This window comes from Dromiciops gliroides, chromosome 4, assembly GCF_019393635.1.
Source record: "Dromiciops gliroides isolate mDroGli1 chromosome 4, mDroGli1.pri, whole genome shotgun sequence".
Taxonomy (NCBI): Eukaryota; Metazoa; Chordata; class Mammalia; order Microbiotheria; family Microbiotheriidae; genus Dromiciops; species Dromiciops gliroides.
The window spans coordinates 311,678,330-311,693,957 of NC_057864.1; the positions used below are offsets into that span (position 1 = coordinate 311,678,330).

The window sequence follows — 15,628 nt, forward strand, 5'->3', positions numbered from 1 at the left end:
TAAATAAGCTGTACTTAGGATACTTCCAATAGTTAACCCATTTCCAAATATTTATGACCAAATGTATTACTGGAATTTAGCATAATGATTTATCCCTGGCATGGCTTTAAAACAAAACCAAAAAATCCCTTAAAAATAGGACTTAAAATTTAGTTAAAGTAAAATCATACCAAGTGATGAAAATTTTCAGATCTTTGTTCATGCCAATAACAAACCTTCAAAAAACCCCAAACTTTTTCATTCCACTGAAATTTACAATTCTGCAGCTAAAAGTGTAAACTGCAATTAAGTGCCAGTCAAATCCTACCACTGCAATCAGGTGAAAAACTGTTTCAGGACCAGAAAACAACTCAGCCTAGTTTTAGACAGTAACACTAAATCATTGATTACTTGAGATAAACTTCATTCTCTGAGAACTTCCAGTTCCTTCACTTAGGTAATGCTTGTATTTCAAACACTAATTTTATCCATTCACTGCACAAAGCCCATCTGCACATTAAAAACAAACAGATTAGAAGTAAATGTTTTATTTTTCCAACTAAATTCCAGTACTACGAGGGCAGTAAAACAATGATACACTGAAAAAAAAATGCAGCAATAAACATTTGTTAAAGACTGATAGAATAAATAAAAACTACAAAAACAAGAAATCATATAAACCCATTCTTAACCCACCTCCCCTCCCCAAAGTCCTGGAATACAGAAATGCTCTCCTTCACTATTTCACAGATAGTACTGCGGGCTATTTGCTTAATTGTCCTGGGATTACATTCTAAGTTATTAATGACGGGTTACAGCTTGGTTGTAGTGCACAGTTATTAAAACCACACTAACTTCAATCCGAAGTGTCATTCTACAGTTTTATTTACACAACCAATGAAGGGCATTTTCTAGAACACCAGCTTTAATCTTTTCCAAACATATCATTAACATAAGAAGCCAAATTGTAATGATACAGCAAATGAGGCCACTGGTATTAATACAGGTAGCAACAGTCCACATCCAGGTGGTATTGACATCAGGGAGCACTCCAAAACCAGTTGCTGCCTAAGAGTGGTTTTGCCACTGACAAAAGCTTGAAATAACCTGTGTTCACAGGGGGAGGGGGAGAAATATGGCATTGCTGCAAGTCTTAACTGGGACCACTTGCAACAACTGAACAGGGAACTGGGCAGCCCACAAATGCAGGAAACGTGATTCATGAAACATCTGAGGAAAAAAGAAGACAATTAACGGAATGGTTTTTCCCAAGAACAATCATAATTTTAAATAATTAACATTCTGTAATAAATATACCATATCATCCCTACCCCATTGAAATTTCTTAAGTATTAAAACTCAAATCCTATAACTGTGTTTTTCAATCAAAGTATCGAAATACTTACAACTAGCAGGCTGTTCTCCATATCGTCGCATTATCTGATCATGCGTAAATTTCACAAATGCATCATATTGTTCTACAAATAAGATTAAAAGGTGAACATGTCAAATTACAATAATTTACAAAGTGAGCCTTCCCAGGTCAATGTATTTTTTTCCCCTTTTTTCCTTCCTTTAATCTTGTGCTGCAACATTTCTAAATATCAAAGCTTGAATTTCTATAATAAATAAATGTTGGCAACATGCCATCATGAAAGAGCATGTTATTAACTGGGAGTTAAGCAAGTTACGTGGGCTTGGGAAGCAGCATTCCCTCTCAGTCTAAGATTTCTTCTTTGAAAATCCTAGGATTATAGAACTTAGTTTTTCTCTGAGCATTACTATATTATAAATGACAATTTACTAAATGAACATTTTCTATAAGTTGTAGCCAAATATTTGAATATATAACTACAAAATTTTAAAACAAATCAGACACTTCCAAAAAACTTTTACTACTATAGGTTAGCAGTCACTGTTGTCATGAAAATCAAAAAGATGTTAACTTTTGCCCCATTTTCTACAGTCATATCCTTTTATTGAAACTCACCAATTCTTTAAAAAAAAAAATCTATAAGGAGTTTAGAAAATGCCAATATTAACATTTCAAGTACCTGAGAATAAAGTATTTCCCATAGTTTTTTTCCTAAAACACTTGCATATACTTTCCAGAGCCAAAAGAACATAAGCTGAATCTATAGGGAAAATGTAATAAACAGATATACCTGCAAGTTTTGTGGTCAATATTTCTTCATACTCTTCACGAACCTTCTCTTCACGTTCTTTCAGCAAACGTTCACATATCATCCCAACCTGCCTTAGAGTAAAGAGGGGCTGTTCTTTTTTTAATGGTGATGATGCTGCAGATGAAGTGCCTACGTATAATGTATGAAGAAAAAAAGATACAATTCAGAACCACAACCACAAACAGAACCTTAAGTGTAAGGAGGCCCTTGTTCTAACCCAGGTGCTAGTTTTCTTGTGATGTTAACCATTTTTGGACTAAATAAGGGTCTTATAAATTTCATGTATCGTTGGGGTTTTTTTTTTAAGCTATTAAAGATTCCATTCTAAATCCTTTTCATTGCTATGCACCAAAGTCATGGCTGTAAATTTAAAAATTTAAAAATATTAATGCTGCCTACCATTTATTTGGGATCATAAGAAATATAGAGGCAGCTAGGTGGTGCAGTGGATAAACCACCAGCCCTGGACTCGGGAGGATCTGAGTTCAAATCTAGCCTCAGACACATGACACAAGCTGTGTGACACTGGGCAAGTCACTTAACCCTCATTGCCCTGCCAAAAAAAATTATGAGAACATATAGAAAACATTACCAGTATTTATATTCCAACACAGAACTGGATAATCAATATGATTTTCAAAATCAGGAAACACTAGCAGGGCTGGGATAGGGGGGTGGTAGTTTCATGTATAAGGATTTTATGGTGAGATGTGTTACAGCATGTATCATTACAATTAAGGATTCTATAACAAAACCATTTCTCTGTCCCAGTGGACTATACAAAGTGCCTACATGTAAGTAATGACACTTAATCATGTTATTAACAAGTGTGATTCATCATCTAATGGAAAAGTAGCCATTTATATGCCTGAAGTTTTAAAAACATGTCTATATCCTATATACAACAATCCTAAGAGATTAATGGGAATGTCACTTCAAGTGTACCATTTCTTTATAAAATGTCCTTTTCCCACCTTAATTAAATATTAGCAAATGAGAAAATTTCAGTCTTAACCCTCTTATTGTCCATTGTCACTAGAATGCTCCACGTTGTAGTACCTGCTGTTGCTACTTTCTAAGCTGCCTTAAACTGGAAAAGTGACTCACTGTGACTATTTCTTGGTTTCTTCAATCAGAACACACTTTAAGGTTGTTATGGATATGTATTAAGTGAGCTGGGCAAAAATGCTGGCTCTTACATAAGATGGAAGCACCATGATTCTACCTGAAGTAATTTTTTCAAATATAAAATTGTTTTCAGATAAACTATAAATTCAGTTTTTCCCCGATAGCCAGATGATACTGGATAAATGCAATATATTGTGTAGCCCCTTCCTCCTTCCTTAAACTTTTGCATTAATATTGTTGAAATACATCCTAAGTGGGAGCAGCTAGGTGGCACAAAGCACTGGCTCTGGAGTCAGGAAGACCTGAGTTCAGATTCAGCCTCAGACATTTGACACTTACTGAAGAGGGAGAGAGAGATATCCTAAATATTTTAATTCCTTAAGAAAATCTGGAACCACAGACATATTCTAAAATAAGAGCTATGCAAGAAAGTTATGAAAAAAGAGAACAATACTTTGTAAGAGAGGTACAGAACACTACTGAAGAAATAACTCCTTAAAAATTACAATTGGCCTAATAGAAGCGAATGACTCCATAAAACATCAAAAAAAATCATAAAACAAAGAAAAAAAAGAAGACTGAAATATCTCATAAGAAAAATAACTGGCCTAGAAAATAAATCCAGGAGATAATTACCACATTAAATCCATTTAAAAAAGAAGCCTAGCATAGTTCAAGAAATTATAAAAGAAAACAAAACATTAAAGTTTATATGGGAGGGGTAGCTAGATGGTGCAGTGGATAGAGCACCGGCCCTGGAGTCAGGAGTATCTGAGTTCAAATCCGGCCTCAGACACTTAACACTTACTAGCTGTGTGACCCTAGGCAAGTCACTTAACCCCAATTGCCTCACTAAAAAAAAAAAAAAAAAAAGTTTATATGGGGAGAGGATACAAAACACCCTCAGAATTTTATAATCACTAGGGTTCTTAGAGGGAAGTCTAATTAGACAGGCAGCTAGATGGCACAGTGGATAAAGCACTGGCCTCAAACACTAACTAGCTGTGTGACCCTAGGCAAGTCACTTCACCCTGTTTGCCTCGGTTCATCTATAAAATGAACTGGAGAAGGAAACTGGCAAACCACTCCAGTATCTTTGCCAAGAAAAACATAAACGGGGTCAGAAAGAGTCAAACAGCTGAACAACAAAATTAGACAAGATCTGAGTGTGATTCTGTAATATTGGAATGATCTCAAAAAAAGAGTGGAAGAGTGGGGAAGCAGAATACACAGGGAAAGGGGAAAGGACAGGAAAAACAGAAAATTACCTCATATAAATGGGGTATACAAGGAAGAGTTTATGCAATGGAGGGGGAAACAGTCAACACTTGGAACTTCAAAAATCTGTACTGATTCAAGGAGGGAAGAATAAACAGAGTTTGGTAAAGAAATTCATCATACTTGACAATGAAGTAGGAGGGGAAAGGGGTTAAGAAAAGGGGGACTGTAGGAAATAGGAGACAGGGCAGGTTAAAGAAGGCCATGGTCAGAAGCAAAACAAATTCATGAGGAGAACAGAGAATAAAAAGAGAAGGATAAGTATAAAAGAACAGCATGGAAAATATAGTTAGCAATCATAAATGTGAATGCTATGAACAAAATGGAAGATAGCAAAATGGCTTAGAAACCAGAATCCCATAATGTGATTTAGAAGAAACACATGAAACAGAAAAATAAATGCAAAATTTCTTGTTTCAGCTGAAGAATCGTGCTACTATATAGATGATGAATATCAAAACTGAGTAAATGCAACAAATGGCCTAACAAATTCTCAGGAGGAAACAGACAATTATACTAGTGGGAGACCCCAATTCACTCTCTCAAACCTATATAAATCTAACCACAAAAAAAAGTTAAGGAGATAAAATGAATAGGGGAATTCAGCCAATGAAGAGGAAATATAACTATTATGAACTATTTTGCCCAACTATGCCAATCAAACCCACAACCTAAATGAAATGATTCCCTCCCCCCCAATACAAAGTGCTCAAAATTTAACAGAACAGGGAAAGAAAAAAAGAAAGAAAGAAACTGCAAGAATAAAATAAGTTCCCTAAGAAAAAACCCCAAAACCAGATGGATTTACAAGCTAATTCTACCAAACATTTAAAGAGCAGTTAATTCCAATGTGATATAAAAACTGTTTGAAAAAATAGGTAAAGGAGTCTTACCAAATTCCTTCTATGACTTAAATATGGTCTCAATAGCTAAACCAAGAAGAGTCAAAACAGAGAAAACTACAGACCAGTTTTCTTAATATTGAGGCATAAATTTTAAATAAATATTGGATTATATCACAAAGATCTTATACTATGACCAGACTGGATTTATATCAGAATTCAGAGCTAGTTCAATTATTAGGAAAACTATAAGAATGACCATATCAATAAATAGCAAGACTCAACATTATTTGAACAGATGCAGAAAACACTTGACAAGATACAAAACCCATTTCTATAAAAACAACAATAACAAACCAACTGGAAAGTATAGGAATGAATGAAGGTTTCCTTAAAACAATAACTTCTATCTAAAACCAAGAACAAGCATTATCTGTAAGGGGGATAAGTTAGAATTCTTTCCAACAAGATCAAGGATGAAGCAAGGATGTCCAGTAGCATTATTATTCAATGTTGTACTAAAAATGCTAGCTATAGCAATAAGACAAGAAAAAATAAATTTAAGGAATAAGTATAAGGAATGATGAAATAAAACTAACTTTTTGCAGATAATACAATAGTTTACCTAGAGAACCCTAGAGTCAACTAAACAACTGAATCAAAGTTGCGCATATAAAAAACTCACACAAATCATCAGCATTTCTTTATGTTAACAAAATCCATGAGGAAGAGATGTATAAAGAGAAATTCTATTTAAAATAACTACAAACAGGGAGCAGCTAGGTGGCACAGTGGATAAAGCACTGGCCTTGGATTCAGGAGTTCAAATCCAGACTCAGACACTTGACACTTTCTAGCTGTGTGACCCTGGGCAAGTCACTTAGCCCTCACTGCCCTGCAAAAACAAAAGCAAAAAAATAAGATAAAATAAAATAACTACAAACAGCAAAAAAACATTTGGAGTCTACCTGTCAAGACACACATAAAAACTATTTGAACTCAATTACAAAACACTCCCTACACAGGCAGAAATATAAATTGTTTGTGGGTAGGCCGAGCCAACATAATAAAAATGACACTACTATCTAAATTAATTTACTTACTCAGTGTCATATCAAGCTACCAAAGAATTACTTTAGAGAACTAAAAAAATATCAAAATTCATCTAGAGGAACAAAATATATCAAGGGAATCAATGAAAAAATTGTTAGGCAAGGGGTAGCCCAGGCAATACCAGATCTCAAACTATACTATAAAGTTATAATCATTAAAACAATTTGGTACTAGGTAAAAAATAGAGCAGTTGATCAATGGAACAGATTAGGTATACAACATACAAAAGCAAATGTACCGGGGCAGCTAGGTGGCTCAGTGGATAGAGCACCGTCCATGGATTCAGGAGGACCTGAGTTCAAATCCTGCCTCAGACACTTGACACTTACTAGCTGTGTGACCTTAGGCAAGTCACTTAACCCCAATTGCCTCTCACACACACACACACACACACACACACAAAGCAAATGTACCCATTAATCTAGTGTTTGGGATACACAAAGATCCCAGGTAATGGGACAAATTAACTCACTATTTGATAAAAATTATTGGGAAAATTGGAAAAAAAAAAAAAAAAGTCTGGCAGAAGCTAGGGACAGACCAACATCTCACACTGCATTCCACACTAAGCTCAAAATGGTTGCATGATTTAAACATAAAATGTGATGATAAGCAAATTAGTGGAGCAAGGAAGAAATCAGTCAGATTTTGGATAGAGGAAGGGCTCATAATGACCAAAGGAAAGACAGAGGTTCACAGTAAGTAAAATGGGTAATTTGATTATAAAAAATTAAAAGGGGGCAGCTAGGTGGAGCAGTGGATAAAGCACTGGCCCTGGATTCAGGAAGACCTAAATTCAAATCCAGCCTCTGACACTTGACACTTTCTAGCTGTGTGACCTTGGGCAAGTCACTTAACCCTCATTGCCCTGCCTTAAAAAAAATTTTTTAAGCGCCCCGCCCAACAAAATCAATGCAGGTAAACTTATAAGAAAAATAGGAAACTGGGGAGAACCTTTGCAGCAACTTTCTCTGATAAAGTTTGCAGTTCTAAAATATATAGGGTACTGAGTAAAATCTACAACAATAAAACCATTCCCCCATAAGATAAATGACCAAAGCACGTAAATAGTTTTCAGAAGAAATCAAAGCTATCACAATAACCATATGGAAAAAAATGCTCTAAGTCACACATAATTAAACAAAAATTTAAAACAACTTTTAAGTACTAGTTTACACCTATCAAAAGGATGACCAAAAGGAAAATAATGCCAGAGGGAATATGGGAAAACTGGTATACTAATGCACTGTTAATGGAGCTTTGAACTAATCCAACCATTCTGGAAAGCCATTTGGAATTATGCCTGAAATGCTATTAAACTGTGCATGTGCTCTGAACCCAGCAACACTGATACTAGGGTTATATTACAAAAATCAAAGGAAAAGGACAAATGCACAAAAATATTTATAGTAGCTTTTTTTGTGGAAAAAACTGGAAACTAAGGGGATGCCCATAAACTGGGAAAATGGTTAAACCAATTATAGTATATCAATGTGACAGAATACTATTACACTAAAAAATAATGAAGCGGAGGGGCAGCACAGTGGATAAAGCACTGGTCCTGGATTCAGGAGTATCTGAGTTCAAATCTGACCTCAGACACTTGACTAGCTGTGTGACCCTGGGGGCAAGTCACTTAACCCCCATCACCCACCAAATAAATAAATAAATGAATGAATAAAAATAAAGAAATGCCACCCACGCAATAAAATTTAAATGGAAAAATATTTAAGATATATTATACAATTCCCTGAATTAGAAAGGTGTAAAGAACTTGACTCCAGATCAAAAGCCCTGCTAGTCTAAGCTCTGTGGGAATTGGGGCAGTGTTCTTTTATTTTATTATTCCCATAGTGGAGTGCAGAGTCCCGGATTTGGTTGTGGGGAAAACCTAGCTCCAAATCCTAAGTTTGAAACTCACTGGCTGTGTGACCTTGAGCCAATCACTTAGCTTCATGGTTCACTAAAGCAATTTTCTAGGGCTCTACATTGCAGAGAAGGTGCTGACCTATAATCTATATCCTCATTCGGGATTTCTCTATATCAATGAAATTTATTACAGGTCCAGTTCCTAACCCCATCCCTACTTCTAAGGGGCTGTCAATGCCCACTTCAGAGAAACAAATGCCTCATGTCCAATTTACTCATTACAAAAAAAGTTCACTGAATCAAATCCCCAAAAATTCACTGTAACAGAATTTGATCAATTTAAAATTAAATTTTTTAAAAATCCTTTTAAATCATCAGGTCTACTGGTCCACAGATTAAATACAAAATTTCTGAAAGTCAAACAAATGGCTTTTTCTTCAACCTATGTTCTATTATTCCCAGGCCCTACACCAAGCTGAGGCAATCATCATCCAAACCACACTAACCAATTGGGGTGGGGGGGTTAGAGGGGGATGAGGGTTAAGTGACTTGTCCAGGGTCACACAGCTAGTGAGTGTCAAGTGTCTAAGGTCGGATTTGAACTCAGGTCCTCCTGAATCCGGGGCAGGTGCTTTATCCACTGTGCCACCTAGCTGCCCTCAAACTAACCAATTTTAATCCTACCCATTGTAAGAAACCATTTCTACTACATGTCTGATAGTCACACCCAGCATTTGTATGAGATACTTAGGGAAGGAAAGTTCACAACTTTGCAAACCAGGATGTACCACTATTGAATATATCTGTTAAAAAGTACTGTTGTAAAAAGTGGCTAATCAGTTAAACAGAACAATCAAGCCCCAGAGAGTGTTTTTTTTAAAGGGGTTGGAGATGAGGAAACCCCAGCCTCTTCTCTTTGGTTAAGAAAAGTTTTGACTACACTTACCTGGAGAAGCTGGTCCACTGAGGAGAAATGCATGTGGCTGTGAATCAGAAGAACAGCAAGGATCTGTTTGTTGGAAGCTAGTTTCTAAATGTCTTCTTTTCTGCATACGTTTATATTCTTGTTTTATGTTGTACAGAATTTGTTCTAAAATAAAACATTTTACAAGGTTAAAAATTGACAAAGTACTCACAAAAAATTCTGATCCCATTTCTAACATATCAGTTTGCGTCTCCTCAATGTCAGTATTATGCTATACACTCCTTTAACCAAGGGATTTTCCTCCAAACTACCAAAAGGTGCGACTTTCAAAGCTAAAGTCATTGTTTTACTTTTAAGTCTTAACAACAGAGAAGTAAAACCCTGCAAAGAGCATGATACAGTGGAACGAAACATTGATTCAGAAGTCAGAAGATCTGTGTTCAAAGGCACTCAGATACTTACTAGCTATGTGACCCTAGGCGAGTCATTTAACCTCTGTCTGCCTAAATTTTCTCATGTATAAAATGATAACACCTACCAGGTTGTTGTGAAGGTAACACTAGATAATATTTGTAAAGTGCTTACCACAGGGCCCAGCACTTACTAGGTGCTTAATCAATCAAACAGGGCCAACAACTGGGGATTAAACAAGAGTCCTCTAAAAGGAGAGAACAGATGTCCCAAAAATGAACTGTCTACTAATGAGAATTCCCTCACTTATAATTTAATTCTATTTTACACACAAACAAATCTAACAAGCTTGCTTATCTGGTTCCTCAAGTCAAGAGGAGATTAGAAAGATCAGTGGAGCTGCTTGTTTGCAAATATAGGAACAGCAGAAGGAAGTCTGAGTCTAGTCCAGGAATCCCTGAGAGTCCAGGAGACCCTTTCAGGGTGGTTTAGGAGGTCAAAACTATTTCTATAACAATACTAATATGTTTAAGTTTCTAACACAATAAATATAAAGATATACCCCACATAAACAGAATTTCTTTGGGACATTCTCAAGAATTTAAGAGCTTAAAAGGGGGCCTAAAACTAAAGTTTGAGAACCACTAAGTGTTGAACATTGGAAAGGAAGTCAAGAAATGTTAAATCTAGAACTATGAATGATTTGAGCTATTCTTAGCAACACAGTGATCCAGGACGATCCCAAAAGACTCATGATGAAAAATGCTATCTGCCTCCAAAGAACTGATATCATCTGAATACAGACCAAAGCACAGTTTTTCATTTTTTTTCCTTTGAGTTTTCTTGCACAAAATGACTAATATGGAAATGTTCTACATGATTGCACATGAAAACCTATGTTAAATGTTAACGTTAAAAATTTTTTTTGCATGTTAATTGGGGGAAAATAAAATATTTTTTAAAATGTTACATCTAGCTACAGCTCTGCCTTTAATTAGTTGTGTGACATGGGGTAAGTCATTTTACTTCCCTATACCTCAATGCTGTAAATATCAGTTGGGAAGATTCCATCCAATTCTAAAAGAATTCTAAGTAATACTCTCTGCTAAAGCATTTTAACATGCAGCATTCCTGAAATGAGTCTTACAGTGACAAACTTATATTTAGTTCTTCATGTTGAAATCAGAACTCATCGTCCTCCCCCCTCTTCCTGACTTCCCTTATTTCTGTTTAAGTCACCACTTATACTTCCTTATACTAACCTGAGAGTCATCCTAAACTCTTCATTCTCCCCTCAACTCTCCACCCCAATAGCCAATCAGTTCCCAAGTCTGCCTTCATCTCTATCCAACTCATACAATCACCAGCGTAATTGGTATCCTTGCTTCAACTCCATCCCCACAGCTGCCAAATTATGTCATATATATATATATATATATATATATATATATTCCTCTAAATCAAAGGTCTGACATCACTACTGTGGTTCAAAAGTATTTAATAGTTCTTAGGCCTCCAGAATTTAAAAAAGAAACCCTCCCCTCCCCCCCCCAAAAGCAACCACCTCTTCAGCTTGCCATTTTAAAGTCTAGTTCTATCTTACCTCTACTGTCTTTTTCACATTACTATTCTTCCCCTTCATGGACTGTGTTCTAATAAAACTAGATTACTTACAGTTTTGATCTACATCTCAGAATGTATTTTCTCTTGACTTTTACCTCTTCTAGGCTTAACTTGGGTACATGTCCTAGAAGAAAGCCATTCCTAATCCTCCCTAAAGCAGGGGTTCTTAAAATGAAATCTAAGACTTGTCTTAAAAAAAAAATTTAGAAATTTAGAACTATTGATACATTTGGCTTCCTTGGCAATATTATATATCTTACTTTATGGATTTAAAAACATCCCAAGTCTAAAGGGTAGAGGGTACAAGTTCTTCGAAAGCTGGGATTGTTTGGGTCTTTATATTCTACGTCTTGTACATAGTTGGTGCTTAATAAAACCCTGTGAATTAGACAACTTTGTTATGAATACACCTCAGTGACATAATGCACAATTCAGCCCAATGAAAAATTTATCAGAAAATATCCGAACAGGCTGGTTCACAGCCCTTGTTACTTTTGCTTGTCTGCCCTCCCTCCTTTAGGTCACCATAAAGCAATTTCTTTAGTATTCTCATTTTCCTTTTTTTTCTCTCCACAAAACCAAATTAATCTGGTCCTGAAGAAAGACTTCAAAAGCAAAGAAATGCTACACTAAGCCAAAGAAAATTAGGGTTAGTTCTGTTCTACTATCTCCTGTAACAAAACTAGCCCAAATTCGGTTACTACTGAATAGCATCATCATCAAATGCTTAAAGGAAAAGATCAAGAGAGCGCCTGAGATGCCACTGTTTGTACTGCTTCTATTTATGATGTAGCATAAAAATGTCAATTAGACTTCAGTTATGCTCTGAAAATGCTGATGCTAGAAAATTATGTGATGGATTTATATGTAATTAGTCCTTATAAATAAGCTCTGTAACAAAAACCAAAATTAACCAACATCGAATTTATTTTCTAGGTTGTCTCCTCCCTTCTGAAGTACTACAGTATAGTAACTGGCTTCAGAGAATCATTTTCATATTCATAATGTTCATCAAAAGAAAGTTTTACTAATCCACTGCTTATGCTTCCAGCTTATGCTTCTAAAGTCAGTGGGAGGCAGCTAGGTTGTACAGTAGAGAGCACCAGCCCTGGAACCAGGAAGACCCAGAGTTCAAATTTATCCTCAGACAATAGCTGTATGACCCTAGACAAGTCACTTAACATCAATTGCCTCAAAATAAAGTCAATTAGCATGTCCTTACTGATTTTAGTTGTCTCTATGCCTAATGATCCAAAATATGCAATAGTTTTGCATATTAATAAAGAAGTTTTACTTTTTGTTTAAAGCTAGTCAGATAATAAAAAATACTGATTTAATTGAAAGTTATGACAAAGTGGCAATACCAAAATTACTGGCATTACTAGTGCATACCTATGTTGAGATGTTACATTTATATTTCAATTCTAATTCTAAAGCTTTCATGGTGAGCCCACAAAATGGACTGAATTTCTAATGATAATCCTGAACAAATCACAGTTAGCAAGCTGCACCATGAGCATATGTCAGTTCTCCTGCCAAATTATGTAATTCAGTTTTACATTAGATAAATCCAAGGTATTCTTCTCCCTGAAGTTTAGTTAAGTAAGTGGCAAAGGCAACTTACTGCATTTTTATTTCTGGTCTTGGAGGGTCATATTTAATATTGCTGGCAGGTTTATTTACTACTTTTTACCAAAATGAATTACTTAACTCTGCCTCAGTTTCCTTATTTGAAAATCAGAGATACCTACCTCCCAGAGTTGTTGCAAGGGTAAAATGAATATGTGTAATGCACTTTGAAGACCTGAAAGCACTAGATGAAATATTCATTTTCATCATTATCAAACATATTTATCCATTTGTAAAATAAACAATCACCCTGAATTGATCTGTTTGGAAGGTCTTCATTCTCTCAAGTCTGTTTAAAGCAGCTACTATAAAAGCAGAATTCTTTGGTATACACACTTCAATTCACCTGTTATTAATCAATGAGAAAGAAAAAAGTATGACTATTTTCTAAACAAAAAATATTTGAACTAGTCTAACAAAAGCACTTAACCAGAAAGTTAGTAAAAAAAAAATCTAAGAAACAGCAACTAGGTCCCATTTTTCCTTTCCTGTCATAACTATTATTTACCTTCTTTTACTCATTCTTTTTCTTCCCTTGTCCCACATGTCCTCTTCTTTCTGTCACTAATAAGTAACGTACCTTTGGAAAGCCCAGTTGAGCAATTCAGATCTCTTCTTACATTCCTTCTAATTTCTGGAATTTCATAACTGAAACCTGATTTTCCCTTGAGCAGAGGTTCTTCTTTTTGGTCTCAGAACCCTTTTATTACATTTTTAAATACTGAAGACCCCAAAGAATTTTTGTTTATGTAGGTTATATCAAAATTTACCAAACTGAAATTAGTAACACACATCACATGCTAACATAATTTTTAATGAAAAATAAATGTTCAAAAACCGTGAATGGTGGCATTATTTTACATATTTTTATAAATCTCTTTAATGTCTGGCTTAACAGACAGCTAGTTTCTCATATCTGTTTCTGCATTCCATCTGTTGCAATGTTATTTTAGTTGGAAGTATATGAAGAAAATCCAGTGTGATACAGATACTCAGTTGGAAAGGGGAGGAGTATTTTAATAGGCAAATAACATCTTAATATTATGAAAATAGCCTTGACCTCACAGACTCTTTGAAAAGGCTTCAGGGACCGCCGCCCCCTCCCAAGGAGTAAAGGGACCAAATTTTGGGAACCACTGCTCAAGGAAACCCTCATGGCCTGCCATTCTCTCCAGTGCTGACCTCTCAAACCATACCACAACATAAGGTATGTCTACACTACCATCATGAACTTTTTCTTCCTCTTAGTGCAATCTATTAATTAATTAATTAGTATGATCTGTCATCCTAGCTAGGTCCATTTTTGCCTTAACCTTTGGACCTCTCCCTTGAATGAGTTCAAAATACTTGGTTCAGTTTTGTTCCTCAACCCATCCTTGTGACTTCAGTTTTCATACTGATGGCTCTTCAGATAACTTGGCCTCTTTGGACATGTTCAAAATCCTGAACATCCTTTTCCACTCTACTTCAGTCACGCTCCTGGGTGGTCACACTTTTAGACCTATTACCCAAACGTCTTTAGCATTTAAATTTCCCCTCAGAACACTATTGTTCTAACTTTCCCACTGCCTCAGCCCCTGATTATGTCTTTATATCTTCCTTCACCTCTCACAGTTTGAAGTAGCTAATGTTTTTTTTTATTTCAAATGGAATTTCTCCTCCTCCTGAATTGTTACGAATATATGAAAATACTAATAATTTCTATAAATTTATTTCATATTCTATAATGTTTGTTGGTTCTCTGGGATTTTCCAAGTTAGAACAATCATATTTGTCCATCCCTATACACATTGTCTTAATTTCTTTTTCTTGTCTTGATATCATTTGGCATTTCTAAACTATGTCAAAGGAGATAGTGGGCATCCTTTCTTCATCCATTATATTACTGAGGAAGTACTGAGTGTTTCTTACTTATAAATAATGGTAATCTTGGATTTAGATAGATGGTGTGATTTTGTTGCAGGCTTTTTCATTTGATTTTATAAGTAATAACATTTATGTTAAAAGTTAAATCATACATTCCTAGCATTACTATTAAAAATAATACTAATTATAATTATATATATTATATATAATATATATTATATTTAATATAATATATTATATATTATATATGATAATACTAATAATAATAATTACTATTAAAAATAAAAATAATTACTATTGCCTCTACTCTAAATACCTTATCCATCTTACCCATCATTTTTTCAAGATCACTTTGGTTCAAAAAAGTTTTTACGAGAAATGAAAATGATCAACCACATTCAAAAAAGTTTCAAATCACAAATGAGAGAAATGTATGTTAAAGTCAATCTTACCTCACACCCAGCAAATCTGTTTTTAAAAAGTAAACAGAAGGGGCAGCTAGGTGGCACAGTGGATAGCACACCAACCCTGGATTCAGGAGTACCTGAGTTAAAATCTGGCTTCAGACACTTGATAGCTGTGTGACCCTGGGCAAATCACTTAACCCCATCATTGTACTGAGACAGCAATACTGTCTGATGAAGAACAGTGAATGACTTAACTATTGATGAAACATACTATCCACCTCCAAAGAAAGAACTAATTTTGACGGAACACAGACTGAAGCATGCTATTTTTCACTTTCTTTCATTTTTAAATTTTATTCAAGTTTTCTTGTA

The 15,628-nt window shown here is 35.2% G+C and overlaps 1 protein-coding gene across 1 annotated transcript in view; it reads right to left on the reverse strand.

Moving 5' to 3' along the window:
- Positions 1-846: 846 nt before the first annotated feature.
- The window catches only part of AKIRIN2 (akirin 2), a 31,194-nt gene continuing 16,412 nt past the window's right edge, over positions 847-15,628 (reverse strand). Inside the window, exons 2-5 of the mRNA XM_044002217.1 lie at positions 9,342-9,485; positions 2,145-2,294; positions 1,386-1,457; positions 847-1,209 (exon numbers count right to left, since the gene is read on the reverse strand). Coding sequence (XP_043858152.1) covers positions 1,199-1,209; positions 1,386-1,457; positions 2,145-2,294; positions 9,342-9,485 — 377 coding nt within the window. The 3' untranslated portion in view covers positions 847-1,198. The remainder of the gene's footprint in view (positions 1,210-1,385; positions 1,458-2,144; positions 2,295-9,341; positions 9,486-15,628) is intronic.